The 15,193-nt window shown below is 34.1% G+C and overlaps 1 protein-coding gene across 3 annotated transcripts in view; it reads right to left on the reverse strand.

Moving 5' to 3' along the window:
• Nucleotides 1-1,132: 1,132 nt before the first annotated feature.
• The window catches only part of LOC131162289 (protein ALTERED SEED GERMINATION 2), an 80,954-nt gene continuing 66,893 nt past the window's right edge, over nucleotides 1,133-15,193 (reverse strand). For 2 of the 3 annotated variants that reach the window (XM_058118602.1, XM_058118600.1), the window contains exons 14-20: nucleotides 12,685-13,037; nucleotides 9,559-9,649; nucleotides 9,003-9,098; nucleotides 8,833-8,903; nucleotides 8,629-8,756; nucleotides 3,789-3,874; nucleotides 1,133-1,496 (exon numbers count right to left, since the gene is read on the reverse strand). In XM_058118602.1, coding sequence (XP_057974585.1) covers nucleotides 3,808-3,874; nucleotides 8,629-8,756; nucleotides 8,833-8,903; nucleotides 9,003-9,098; nucleotides 9,559-9,649; nucleotides 12,685-13,037 — 806 coding nt within the window. In that variant the 3' untranslated portion in view covers nucleotides 1,133-1,496; nucleotides 3,789-3,807. Of the gene's footprint in view, nucleotides 1,497-3,370; nucleotides 3,875-8,628; nucleotides 8,757-8,832; nucleotides 8,904-9,002; nucleotides 9,099-9,558; nucleotides 9,650-12,684; nucleotides 13,038-15,193 lie in introns of those variants that run through there. The other variant, XM_058118601.1, reaches the window with a different exon arrangement.

Here is a 15,193-nt window from a genome sequence, read left to right on the forward strand (position 1 = left end):
TTTCTAAATATATATATATATATATATATATATATATATATAATAAAATTCAATAAAAATTCCCAAAAAAAGAAAAAGCAATCATTAAATATGCATTAATATACATATTGGAATTTTTGGGTGCACGTGCAACTTGGAGATCTTCTTGCTCCTAGGGGCCTAGAGGGAGGAGGCTTCTAGGGTCCATGCGTACTTCGATCTCTCTTACGAGAGACGGGAATCATAGGGATGGGGTTTCAATACAAAGAACCAAAAACATCGACCAATCATGTCAAAGGAAGTTTATTATACGCTAACAGGTTTGTTTAATTTGTAAGGGCATGTTTGTTTTGGGGCTTAGATAATTTAGTTTAAGCCTACTCCGGTCTTGCTTTGTATTTGGTGCAATAATGGTGCAGAATAGGACTGATTTAAGAGGGATGTTTAAATATTTATATGATATAAGACAGAAGAATAATTGTGGCTAAACAATAGAGGATTAATAATCTTTTGTATTAAATTATTTGATGACAATCAACATTAGATACAAACAATCCAGTTTAATTTCATAAATCTTAATTACCAAAACAAACATAGCAGAGGCTAAAATAGTTCCTTAATCCATCTATGATTCTTCCCCATTTCCCTATTTACTCATATATATATACATCCTCTTGCTTCAAACTTGTGCCCTTTACAAGCACATTTAACTCTCGTCCAATTTTAGCTTGCATAGATGCACATTAGGTGGTTCTTAAAGTCTAAGAATTCAAAATAGTTCAGCTCATCAAACTGAGTTCAGTCAAAATCCAATGCTCACGTTTAAATCTTTGAGAAAATGAATTTATCAAATTGAGACCACCTGATCAACCCCCTATCAATTGGTATAACTTATTAGCTTCAACTCTCAATTTTTAATTTGAAAGATAGTCGCATTGTCAGTTGTACTACTGTAGTTTTTTTTTTTTTTTTTTTTCTGTCTAATAGTAAAATAGAAGAGCAGTTATAAGGTCATTTTAAATTTTCAAGAAATTATACCAATTTATTTCACAACAAAGTAACTAAAGTTGCATTTAAATTCATAATTTTATAATTATTGTACCTACTACGCCAAAAAATAATTATATCATTTACACTATCAGGATCAATTATATGCCCAATATCACCAACTTTTAAACTCGAGTTAGGAGCATCATCAACTATACAACATTTTAATTAACAAATACATCAACAAGCAGAATGTTAGCTTCACAGAAGGATTAAAAATTCCCCCAAAAAAAAAGACAACAATGAAGCTCTCCTCCTGACATGGACTAGAGCTATCCATGTTCAACTCCAAAATTAATCTACCTTATTTTTTTCTATTTTGTTTTTTTGTTTTGGCTGGGGAGGCTTGGATAGCCTGAAAAGTCGAATAGGCTCTTACCAGCAGCATCAACCAGTTGCCTACCTGCCTTCGTCGAACCTTAGCATAACAGGTAAAGCCCCACAATTCGAGAAAGCTAACAATGTTGTATCTGCGAATGGTGCCAAAAAATCAAGAAAAATCAATCAGCATAATATCATTCACCAAGTACAGTGGTTATATACTTTTAAGCAAGTGAATCAAGGGCTAGTTTATGAAAATTTGGAGGGCATCCTGCAACTAAGCCAGTTGCATCAGAGGCACACGTCCTGAGACCCTAGCAATCAGCATCAGGCAAGCCAGAACTTTTGTACAGCTTCAATGTAGACCAGCACTTGACTCATTTGTAACCAAAATGTTTAAATACTGTTCTTACACCAGTGTGCATGGGAATACATAATACGTCAAAAAACAAGTAGCCCCAACAGTACATGGATTGTTTGGTGTTTGGCATGGTAGTACGGCAGAACATTACAAGTATCATTAAATTATCTAATTGTATCTACTTATGTGAGTTTTTTCCTATTTTAATTTTATTATTTAATAAAATATTAAATAATACTTTGTCTGGGAAAAAAATTCCCGTTTTAAGGCTTACGTAATCTCGCAGGATGGGCCTGCGAGATTTAAACGGCCACGAGACTCCAACCTGTGCTGTGTAAACCAGCCCCTCTTGATTTCAGCCATACATGGCTTCGTTCCAGAGCTCCAGTTTTTTCAGCAGAAAGGTAATTCTTCTTTATCTTCTCTTCTTCCTCTTCACTTGTGTGTTCCTCTGTGCACTTTCAGAAGACTCAGAGTCTCAGAGCAAACCCTCTCTGGGTAAGAGAAGAGCCTTACTAGCAAAGGTGGTGCAAGTGGAAGCCCCCCTGTTCAAGAAGAAATCCAGCAGCCCCCTCCACCAAAAACCAAACCAAACTCCTTAAACCCTCCAGGAAAAAATCAAACTCAACCAAAACCCAGCTCGACTTCGAGTTCAATTAGCCAACAAAACTCTCAAATTCAACCAAAACCAAGCTCAAAAAGCTCAATTCCACTTCCAAAGCTTCAAATTACACCAAACCTACTTCACTCCACCCCAAGAAAAACAGACCCAATCTCAGTACTCCAGCAATTCCAAAAACCCAGATGAGAAAAAACCCAAAACGCAGCCGAAGAAGACTACCCAGAAACCCACTCAGCCCAGTTGGATTGAAGAAGAGGAACAAGACGATTTGGTGGCGGAATTCAGAGATCTCCCCTACAAATTTCATCAAACACTCTTACCAGATATACAGAGCATTTCCACAACTTCAAATGCAAATCTCGCAGGATGGTCCTGCGAGATTTGACTGCCACGCATCAGCACCAGAATTCTTAGGCGTTTAAATCTCGCAAAACCATCCTGCGAGATTACGTCAGCCTTTAAAATGGGAATTTTTTCCCAAACAAAGTATTAGTTAATATTTTATTAAATAATAAAATTAAAATGGGAAAAAACTCCTACTTATGTCCTCTGATATATCGCAAGCACTCTTTTTGAGGTATGACTAACAACATTATTGACTAACCCATCTTATTATGAGCAATTGGTTTCAAAGCCAACAAAAATTAACACATGGCACTGCATACGTGTATCATGCTTAATTGGTTCGCAATTCATTTAACATGTAAAAATATCCTTTCAACTGTTCCTAGCATTTAATGATAAATTTAGCAAGACACTCCAAACAGCCCATTTTAAATGCCAAAAATAAAAAGCAGCAAGAAACATGAAATGAGAAGCAACAAAACTATTACAAACATATATCAATTTATATGCTTAACCCATTTCAATAGGAACATAACATCTAATTTGGGTTCAAGAATTTTTTAGCAATAGCATGAAATTCCGAGGGGGGGGGGGGGGGGGAATAAAACTGCAATCAGGAACTTACAAGTGCAACATAAAAGCCGTGATGACACAACAGCTAAAAAATTACAGGAGTATATGGAGATGCAGCATCCTATTTAAACCTTGAGAAACATTTATTTCATAAGCTTTCTGATTAATGGATTAAACCTTTTATTCCTGTGTTGAGTTAATCTATCGCGATTAACCACCAGTTGCAAGCTTTAACAGCTTACCTTCCTAGGGTCAGGAACTGTTTTATTACAATTTCTACATCATTCTACTGTATAGTTACAGAAAGAAAATTATCCCACAAAGAATAAATAAATAAATGTAAGCAAGGTGCTATATAAAGTAAATATTTTGTGGAAGTAGAGCTAGCTTTTCTAAGCCGTCCCTCAGTACGAGTGTAAAGTTGGACATTGAGTCGTGGTACATATGAGAACCATTGGGAGGTTTCCTTAGGAAAGATGAAATAAAAGTTTCAACAGCTTTCACAGATTAGCTCAATGAAGTAGAAACTGCAATAGTCACCTTCACAATGAAGTAGAAACTAGATTAGCTCTGAGTACCCTTCAGCAAATTCATGCATCTGAAACCGCTCAAGGAGGTCAAAAAGCCTGCCAAAAGAAACCCAAAAAAAAAAAAAAAAAAACATATACAAAAAAAGTCATTGGTCATAGAATATGAAATTAAGAAAGAATAATAGGAAGTATCTCTTGCCTGTGCTAAATGGCCCTACAAGCGTGTTTAGTTGTTAGTGATATCTAGTTTAATGCCCAAATCTTTAATACAACTAAATTATCAGAGTACTGGGTGTTTCTTCGTATCCCAGAGTAAGTTCTACTAAAAGTCCAGAATCTTGGGTTATAAATTGGTGGAATACTAGATAATCTGAAATTTTTGTCAAATGATATTCAAGAAACAAGTATTCTACAAAATTTCATAGTTAGGGGAACTCTTCTTGTTTAAGTGCCTATGCAAAGACATTAGACATGAGTGCTTCAGTCATTTGGAAATTGGAAACAACCGCGTGTCTACGAACTTGTTAAAGGTGCCTTGGGAAACTTCTGAGCTGCCATTTGGCGCCACTTATTCATTAAGTGATTATATCACTTAGGACACCTAAGAAGTTGATGTAGTAAATATGTAGTGCTTGCTTCGGTAAATACTAATCAAAAACCTCTTAAAGAAGTTTTTCTCCAGAACCAAAAGTAGTTGGGGGATGCTAATGGACTATTATAAGATGTTGAACAATATATATACTACATAATAATATGTAAATATGGAATTATAATAATATATTATGCTATAATGAATTATTATATTATATTGTAACATAATAATGCAAAAATATAAGTTATACTATATAATATAGTATTTTACCTTCTAATATAGTATTATCTAACACAATTATGACATTTACAATAATAAACGTTATGTTATTGAAGATGGGAAGTAATATTATTATTATGTTCTAATAATACAATATAATATTTTATTACACTATCATGCAACATAGAGTCTTAGTATTAGATATACAAATTTAAAAATGTAAGAAGAGAAGCAGCATAAATCAACACAAGAGGACTAAATATTGAAGGAAGATAATATAATAAATTTCAAAGATAATGATTGGACATTAGAAGATAAGGTAGAGGCAAATACTGTTTGGAATAAAATGGCAAATTCAATTGGAAGGATAGTGAAAGAGAATTTAGGCGAGTCCAAAGAAAAATACTCTAGTAGTAAGAAAGTTAGAAGGGGGATCAAGAAGTCCAAAAAGTTGATAAAACAAAAAGAAATTGGTATAAAATATTGCAAAATTGTAGAAATATAGAAATTCTTGAAAAATATAAAGAAACAAGAAAAGATGCAAAAAAGACTATTAGTGAAGCTAAGCATAGAGTACAAAAGAAGGAGAAAAAGACATTTATAAACTTCCTAGAGCTAGAGAAAGAAAATAAAAAGATTTAAGTGATGTAAATATATAAAGGACAAGAATAATAATGTCTTAATTAGAGAAGAAGACATAAAAGAGAGGTGGCAGAGATACTTTGACAAGTTGTTTAATAAAAACCAAAAATGAAAGATTGAGCTTGGAAGTGACAAACGAGGAGAAGATAAAAAAAAATGGGAGATTTATTTGCAAAATTAGAGTCTTTGAAGTTAAAATGATATTAAAAAAGATAAAAAGTGAAAAATCTATAGGACCAATTTAGGGAATAAAAGAATTATTTGATTAGCTAATCTATTCGACACTATTATAAAAACCAAGAAAATGTCAGAAAAATGGATAAATAGTAAGTTAGAACCCCTGATGATGAAATTATGAGAACGGGTAAATGAATATAGAATAAGATTAGAAACAAAGATTTCAGAAAATAAATTTGGTTTTATGCCTGGAGATCAACAACAGAAGTTATTTATCTTTTAAGAAGTTAAATGGAAAAGTTTACAAAAAGGAAGAGGGACTTGCATATGATTTTTATTGACCTAGAGAAGGCCTATGATAGAGTACCTAGGTAAGTTCTTTGGTAGGTCTTAGAAAAGTAAGGGGTTTGCAATAGAATTACCTTTATATATATATATATATATATGATAGAGTAGCGACTAAAGTTAGAATTATAAAAGGAGGATCTAAAGCTTTTCCAACCACAATAGGTGTACATCAAGGTTTCACTTTGAGTTCATATATTTTTACTTTAGTAATAGATGAACTTACTAAGAATATCCAAAATGAGATCCCTTGATGTATGTCCTTTGTTGATGATATTGTGTTGATTGATGATAGAAGCAGTGGTGTGGAATCCGAGTTAGAACTTTGGAGAGTCATATTAGAGTCTAAAGGGTTTAAGATAAGTAGGAATAAGACAAAATATATAAAATATAATTTCAGTAATGTAAGGAGTAGCAACAGAGAGAAGATTAAACTTGATAATCAAAAGATTAATAGAACTAATAGAATTAGATATCTTGGATCTATTATGCAAATTGAAGGAGAAATTGAAGAAGGTGTAGTGCATAGAATTAAAAAAAGTTGGGTAAAATGGAGGAGTGCGTTAAGTGTGTTAGTGATTGTAGAATACCCTTAACATTAAACGAAAAAGTTTTATAAGACAGCTATAAAGCCAGCTATGCCTTATGGTTCAGAATGTTGGGCAACTAAGAAACAATGTATACAAAAAGTAGAAGTCACTGAGATGCGAATGTTAAGGTGGATGAGTAGTTTTACATTACAAGATAAAATAAGACACGAACATATACACAATAATTTAGGCATAACACTGGTTGAAAGTAAGATAAAGGAGGGGTGCCTTAGATGGTTTGGGCATTTGAAACGCAGACTTAGTAAAGTACCTGAGAAGAAGACTGAGTTAATTATTATTTCTGACATGAAAAGGGATAAGAGGTAGGCATAAAATAACTTGAAATGAGATAGTGAGGAAGGATTTAATAGCCCTTAATCTAAAAAAGGAAAACGCTCTTTATTGGGTGAATTGGCGAAAATGGATTCATGTAGCCAACCCCACCTAGTAAGACTTAAGGCTTGTCATTGTTGTTGTTGTATATTCATAATATATTTTATGCTATTATATCACAACATGATATAATATTTATAATAATAAAAAAAAATAAGGAAAAGGAAATGTGGAATATATTAGAACAAAGGGAGAACAAGTACATGAAGAACAGCAAAAGCTAAAGAAAACTAGCAACTTCTTGAAGCCAATCCTTTGCAACATGGCATCTAAATTGAGTGAAATGTGACAAAAAATGAGGGAGTCACTAGGTCTCCAAATATCATAAATGTTTGCAGTCCAATTAAGCTTACAATTCACATCAAAACAACTATTCCCCAAATAAGAAAGCCTAGGGTCTGTTTGGTATCATTTCTATTTGTTGTTTTCCATTTCTATTTCTGTACAATGAAGATATGAATTATGACAATTTTCTATTTGTTGTTCATGTTGTCAATTTTCTATTTTTATTGTCAGTTTTAGTTGTTCTTCAAAAAACTAAAAACAAGATTTATGGCTTTCAAATGATTTAGCAACCTATTGAAAGAACATTTTAGTATGCAAAATTAACTTTTGTAAATTAAATAATTCATTTTATACATATTTTTCAATTAAGTTTAAAATAAAACGACCATGAATTTAAAATATAATTAAATTAAAAATATCTACAAAATTTCTAAAAATATAAAAAACAAAAAATAAACAATAATAACAACAAAAAACCAAGCCTCAAGTCCCATTAGGTGGCGATTACACGAATTCTTTTTTCCCAATTTACACAATCATGGGCAATTTCTTCCAAGAAATTTAGGACTATTAAATTCTTACTCACTATCTCATTCCAAGTTATTTTAGGTTTACTCCTACACCTTCTACTACCTTTCATAGTAACTAGGTCACTCTTCAATGGCGTACTATTTAGCCTACATTGTAGATACCTAACCCATTTGATCTATCCATCCCTTATCTTATATAAGAGCTACGCCAAACTTACCATGAATATGCCAATTCCTTAATTTATCTTTTATCGTTATACCACTCATCCACCTTAACATTTCATTTTGGAAACTTTTATTTTTTGAATACATTGTTTCTTAGTCACCAAACATTCTGATCAATATAGGTCTTACAACTATCCTATTGAACTTTCCTTTTAATTTTAAGGGCATTCTATGATCACACAGCACACTCGAAGTACTTCTCCTTTTCACTTAACTTGCTTTAACTCTATGCAATACTGATTCTTCAATTTCTCCTTTGACTCACACAATAGATCTAAGGTTCAAAATCTAAAAATGTCATTGATTTCTTAATCATCAAGTTTAACCTTTTCTCCAACATTCCTCCTGCTATGATTACATTTCATTGATTCTATCTTATTTCTACTTATCCTCAAACCTCTAGATTCTAAAGCTTCTCTTCATAATTCTAACTTAGATTCTACTCCACCTTAGTTTTATCAATCATGACAATATCATCTAGAAACAACATACACCAAGGAACCTCATTTTGGATACTCCAAGTAAGTTCATCCATTACTAGAGCAAAAAGATAAGGGCTCAAAGCAAATCCTTAATGTACACCTATTGTGCCTAAAAAATCCCTAGCCTCTCCACTTGTAGTCCTAACACTATTCATTACTTACTCCATTGTACATATCCTTAATAACATCAATATACCTATTCACCTTTTTTTCTAAAACCAACCATAGAACTTCCCTAAGTATTCTATCTCAATTGAAACTTGTCTCTCAAAGTCAATTTTGGGAACACTGGGTGATTTATCTTCTGAACAAATGATCTAAATATAATAGTTTAGTTCCTATGCAAAAGAAAGAATTTTGCAACCCTTACAGTATTGCCTCCCGATTATGGCGTAATTTGCGCTGATTGTTCTCCATAGCATCCAACATATCAGCAGTTTCTGGTCCAGCTGCTCCACCAGCCACAATGGATGGGACAGAAGCACTTGGAGTCCAAATCTAATAATCATGTTCTATTAGTAATCATCTACATACACTCAATGGCAGCATTCAATTAAATTCCTTTTCAACTTACCTTAATTGTGCTATCAATTCCACTGGTTGCAACAGTACAATCAAATGGGTGGCACTGCACACAGTTCACGACTGCAGATGATATGAAGGGGAAATCTTAAGACAGTAACATGGACTAGAAGATATCATTAATATATATGACAAGCATTTAAATAGAATGAAAAAAGTTACCATTTTCATCTCCCATAAGCATTTTTATCAGCCTACCAGTTCTCTTCTCCCAGATAAACCACCTACCATCATCACTTCCACTTGCTATATATTCACCTGCAGATCAATAGAGATACAAAAGACTTGTCACCCTATTGGAGTTGCCTAAAGAGTTCTGCTAAAGCTTGATATACATTATTGGCCCACAACCTAACAGCTTAATCTTTTAGGTAAAGTGGTTGTCTAACATGGTGTCATAACTAGTTAGTAGGAGGCACAGAATTCTAGTCTTGTTGCTCACTTTATTGTGTGGTGTTTAAAAATTATTATATTCCCTATAATAGGTGTTCTTGTTTGTTTATATCTCCACATGCTCTCAGGCTACACGTGCAGGGGAGTCTTAAAGCTTGATATACATTGTTGCCCACGACCTAACAGCTTAAGCCTTTATGTATAGTAATCTAACAAGTTCAACAAAACATCTAGTATTAAACCTGACTACTCATTTGAACACATGTGGCATTATCCTAATGTCCAGAAACTATAGAAGTCAGAAGGACAATAATAAATTACAGACCTCTTTGACCAAGAAAACTGGCCTGTTTGATGTCAGTCCCAACATTGCAGTGGCCAACATATCTCTGCTTCATATCAATAACTGCCTCAGGCTGCAAGTCAGCAATCATTGAATGATCGAGTCAGAAAAGCAGGTTTGTCTGTGTGTGTATATAAGCAATAACACAAAATATGGGAAAAGGATTTATTTGTTGCGCAATTCACATGCTTTTTTTTGAAAAATCATAACAGTATATAACAGAAATGCATAATTAGAAAGACAATGCAAACGGAGAACCATATTTATTGCTATATGTAGAAAATTCCAGCCCAATCATTTTAAAATTTCCCTTCATTTTGCAATGTTAATATCCAAAGTCCCAAAAAAAAAAAACCACACTGCTAGTATTTATTGGTTTTGTGGGCAAACAGCCTGCAAACCAAAACTAATACCCTGAACTAGAGAACAACAAATTAGGCATGAGTTTTGAGAATTTAACCAAGGGGCTTTTCATATCAATTCTTTTTCCACCATTCTTTTTTCAAAAGATGGCATAACTGTATATGCCCAAGAGAACTCCATCACATGAAATGCCTTCATTTTCTTTGCAAAATCAAGAAAATCAATTTTCAATAAAGATTACTTAGAAGATGACATTTTTTTTTTTAAAAAAAATTTTGACGTGTTTCTTTCCTCGACTTACTTTCCAGGATGGGCCAGTCTAACAACTTGATAGTGAATGCAGCTTGGCATATTCAAATATCTTGAAACAACCTAAAATTTTATAAGGACATGCAACAAAGTGTTTTCAAGTGGGAGATATACTTAATACGTGCAAACACACAAATTACCCAATAAAAAAATGAGCGAATGATGGGATCTCTCGTTTCCCAAATATGAAATACTTTCTATCACCCCAGAGAACTCAAATTTCCCTTTATGTTCTCTCCTTAAACCCCCACCCCTCCCCACCCCCCCCCCCCCCCAAACACTTGGATATGTAGAGAATGGACCATGCATGGTAAAGGGAAATGGGGGTTGGTAATTTAGAAATTTAAATTCAAAATTTCGACCACCGTAACCACCAACTGCCAACAAACAATAACCCACGTTACCTGACACATGGCAACAATTAGTACAATTGGCACACTCAAGTTCACCAACCAATAAAATTTGAAAATAAACTGAACTGATCCACTGCTTCATGGGGTTGTTCCACTGCCATATGGGTGGCACCAAAAAGATTCACACATGCACAAAAAAAAAAAGACAAGTGGAAAGAGGGTCTGTCGACCGCCATTAAGTGGCTTGTTGAGTGCCTTGAACAAAATTTCTTCATTCTTTGTTTTTAGCTTGTTTTTAACTTAAGTTTCAAATATTAAGCTAGGTTATGAATATGTTTGGGCAAAAAATGACTATCGATAACTTACTAGCTATTATTTTATTCACTTAATTTTGATAAAAACAAACTCTTTGGACTAATGTTTTTGAGTTTTAAAGTAACAAGTTTTCTAGTAATCAAAGTTGGAAGTTAAATAAAGCTTGAAGAAAGTTCTAGTTGTTATTTTGTATTTGGAAATTTCTTATTTGTATTGCTATGTGCTAAAATTACATATATTTTATCACTTTGTGAAACAAGCAATAAAAAAAAGTAGAGTAATCAAAGCTGGTATGCCAAGGTGGTAAACTACCTCTTGAGGGGCGGTTGACTGGCCTTGGCAGTGTACCTAGATTGCTACAAGTCCATTTCGGTATGGTCTAGATAGATTACATTTATGGTTGAAAATATAATAGCTAGTTGACAGGTCAACCATCTTAGGAACCAACTGGGTGAACAACTAACATATTCCAACAGGTGAAAATGTACTTTGACTGTAAAATCTATATATAAGAGGAAGACTAAAGAAACTAGTCAACATATTTCTCTAAGCTTCCTACTCTTAATCTCTCTTGAATCTCTAAATTTGCTTACCTTTAAAGATTAAAATCCAAAACTTTTGTACCATATCTTGACCTTCTTTGAGTTACATATCATTCCTTATGCATATCAATTTTATTAATTATATTATGTTCTTACCTCTGCCAAAGTAAAGGGTGTATTTGACGTCTTCACCCTTGTAAAAAGTAATGGGTTCTAGCCCCATTGGTGATGGTGGATCTTAAAGTGGTTGCAGTCTAGGCTTTAGATATCTAAACCATTATAAAGAGTTTGGATCTCTCTCTCTTATTTCTTTATTGTTTTCATTTGTGTAATCTTACATGTGTTTATTTTTATTCACTTTAAATTATTGATGTTGATAGTCATCTTTTACCTCACAAAACAATGATTAAATTGAATGTATGAAAGCTATGGCAAAGAGGTAGTGGAACACCTAAGGCAGCCAACTGGCCGGCGGTCAATCATCCTTCCCTCCAATTTCAATGCTTAGCGCCACCTATAGGTGGTCAACCAACCTCTGTAGGTGGTTGACTGGCCCCATCAAAATTCAAAATTTTGGGTCGTTTTCCTCTGATTGGTCAAGGATTTTAGGGTAGTCATGTGCCCGTTTGATGCCACCTGTCAACTTCAAACAATGGCAATTGGTAGTTGGTTAGTTTTGGTAGTTATTTTTGAATTTGAATTTTCGAAACTCAAATTCAAAGTGGTTTCCGTCCATTCATGGGAGGTCTATAGAACGATCTCTTATGGGAGACTTTGAGGCACATCTAAGGGAGGGCAAGATTGTTTTTTTCTAAGGAAAAGGGGTATTTAAAGTGGTTTTACTTTGGAAGAAAGAAAATAAAGAAATCTCTTTCCTTAAAGAAAAGAAAGAAATCTCGTTCCTTCGCAAAAGTTTCTGGGGTGTGATTTCAAAAAGAGAGGGGGTTCTCACTTGATCTAAAGAATCATTTTTTTCTTCATAACGTCAGTGCCTAACCCTTCAAAAAGAGGGGGTCCTCACTTCAAAAAGAGATGGGCCAGTCTAACAACCCGATAGTGAATGCAGGTTGACATTCAAAAATCTTGAAAAAATCAAAAATTTTATAAGGACACATCCAGAACGGTAAGCAGGAAATAGGTCTTCTGAAAACTACACGCAAGGTTTTCTATTTTTATTGAACATGACAAGAGTTGAATCTGTAAATAATATGTATCTAAAACCAAACCTGGTAATTTGAGATGTCTTTTAGTGATGAAGATGTAGGTGAATCACATGAACCATTCACACCGCCAGTTTCTCTATCTGAATCACTTCTTCGGCGAATTTTCAAATTTAAACTTCCATGAAAAATATTAGATTCCAAATCGTTCCCTTCATCACCTGATGCTGTCGTTTCAAAGTCCAACTCCAATTCTTCATCATAATCAGAATCTTCTCTTTCAGACCTTGGACCATCTTGTGAAATATCACTATTCACCTCTGTCCTAAATAGGATGTCACTCAATGATAGTATTTTTCTAGCTCGAGATTTAGACTTGGATACTCCATCATTTGCCTTTTTACTTTTGTCAGCTTCAGCTAAAAAGAAACATGCCAACAAACGTTAACTTATGGAGATCAGGAGAAATATGCTATGAATGCCAACTCATTAAACCACCCCCAAGAGGAAAAGAGAAAAAACCAATACAAAAAATAAAACAGAATAAAAATAAAAATCCAAGCACATGCCAGTAACCGCAGAAACTGCCGACTACAAACAATTCAAAAATACAGTGAAATAAGAAATATAATAAGTTCTACACGAATCTTCAAGATAATACGAGGAAGGCGGCCTCTATTAACTTGATAAGCTCTCAACAAAACTTGGTGGGTTATGCCTAGAAGATTGAAAGCATTAATCAGTAGCAATATATGATAGTTAAAATATCAAGAGATTACCAATCAAGTAACACAGCGACTACAGAGACTACAGACACGCAAAGAAGGATTGACACCAAAGCTCCCGGTAATTTTTTTTTAATACACACACACAGCTATGTAGTGGTCATATATATATACAGGAAAAAATAAATTGCCCTTACATTCACATCTCTCAAATTCATGCCCATTGTGGTGCCCAGCCACAGCAACAAACCCATCCACCTCCTCCCCGCCCCCCAATTTTTTTCCCCTCACTTGTTTCACCTCAACCACTAATATATATAGTTAAGATGATTTTTGGGAATTTATTAAAATATCCCAAAATAAATGTCAATATCATATACCATAGTTGATTACTTGTCGAGTTGTATGCAAGGAAAATACAATCAACCTAGTGCATTAGATTTTTATTGAACTGCCAAGTAGAATGGTGGTGGCCTAAAGGTCCTTTTGATCTGGTTCTTGATGGAGAGCACATCAATCTCCTCAGAAGCCAGGACAATCTCCATTTTCCTGGAGGTGGAAAAGGGATTATGGTTCCTTGCTGCATTCAAGATTTCTGGATCTGCCGAAAAAAGGGACCTGTATCTCCTTGGTTCATCACATGAGGAACAAGGATAAAACCTGGCTGCTTCAAATTAAGGTAAACAGGTTGGGAAATTTTCTTGCCCTAGAAGAGATTAATGTTGGAGGTTGGCAGAATAGAGCCTTCCCGGAGGGCTTCAACCCAAAGGATTGGCACAAAATCTCCTTGTCATATGTGGGTCTGGGGAATTGAGCAATCTCGAACTCAAAATGGAAGCCCAAGGGCTATGAGAAGAATAAGGACACTTCACACGATTTGTGACAGGTGGTTGGGAAGCCATCTCCCTCTCTCAAAGTTGCCTCAATGTTGACTTTGTCTTTGGCTGCAGTTCCTCCATCAGTTGAGTGTTCTTGCTCCCACTGTGGCAACACTTACAAGCTCACATTCAAGGATTTCAAGTAGGCTGACAAGAAAAAATGAGGAAAGTGAGGGAGTTCATGTGCTCCTTTGCGAGAATAGAAAAGAAAGTTGGTGGTGGGATAAAGATGTCAAAAAATCCGTAAAGACAAAAAGAATTTGGTATAAAATGTGGCAAAAATGTAGAAACATGGATAACTTTGAAAAGTATAAAGAGGCGAAAAAGGATGCAAAAAAAAGCCGTTAGTGAAGCTAATCACAAATCATTTAATAGTTTGTATGATAGATTAGATACAAAAGAAGGGGAGAGAGACATATAAACTTGCTAAAGCTAGAGGAAGGAAGAGTAAGGACTTACGAAATGCAAAATGTATAAAAAGTGAGGATGATATTGCCTTGGCTAAGGACGAAGACATAAAAGAAAGATGGGGAAGTTACTTTAATAAGAATTGTTTAATGAAAACCAAATAGAAGGCTTAAACTTAGAATTGACAAATGAAGAAAAGACTACAAATATGAGATTTATTTGCAAAATTAGAGTTAACGAAGTTAAGTTTGCACTAAAAAATATGAAAAATGGAAAAGCTGTAAGACCTGATAACATCACAATTGAAGTTTGGAAACGCTTAGGTGATAAGGGAATTATATGGTTAACTAATTTATTTAACACAATTATAAAAACTAAGAAAATGTCATATGAATGGAGGAAAATCACTTTAATATCGATATAAAAAAATAAAGGAAATATTCAAAATTGTAATAACTATCGTGGAATTAAACTTATGCATCATACGATGAAACTATGGGAAGGGCTAGTTGAACCAAGATTAACGCCAGAAATGAAGGTCTCAAAAAGTCAATTTGGTTTTAT

This window comes from Malania oleifera, chromosome 8 (assembly GCF_029873635.1).
Source record: "Malania oleifera isolate guangnan ecotype guangnan chromosome 8, ASM2987363v1, whole genome shotgun sequence".
In the NCBI taxonomy this organism is placed as follows: Eukaryota; Viridiplantae; Streptophyta; class Magnoliopsida; order Santalales; family Ximeniaceae; genus Malania; species Malania oleifera.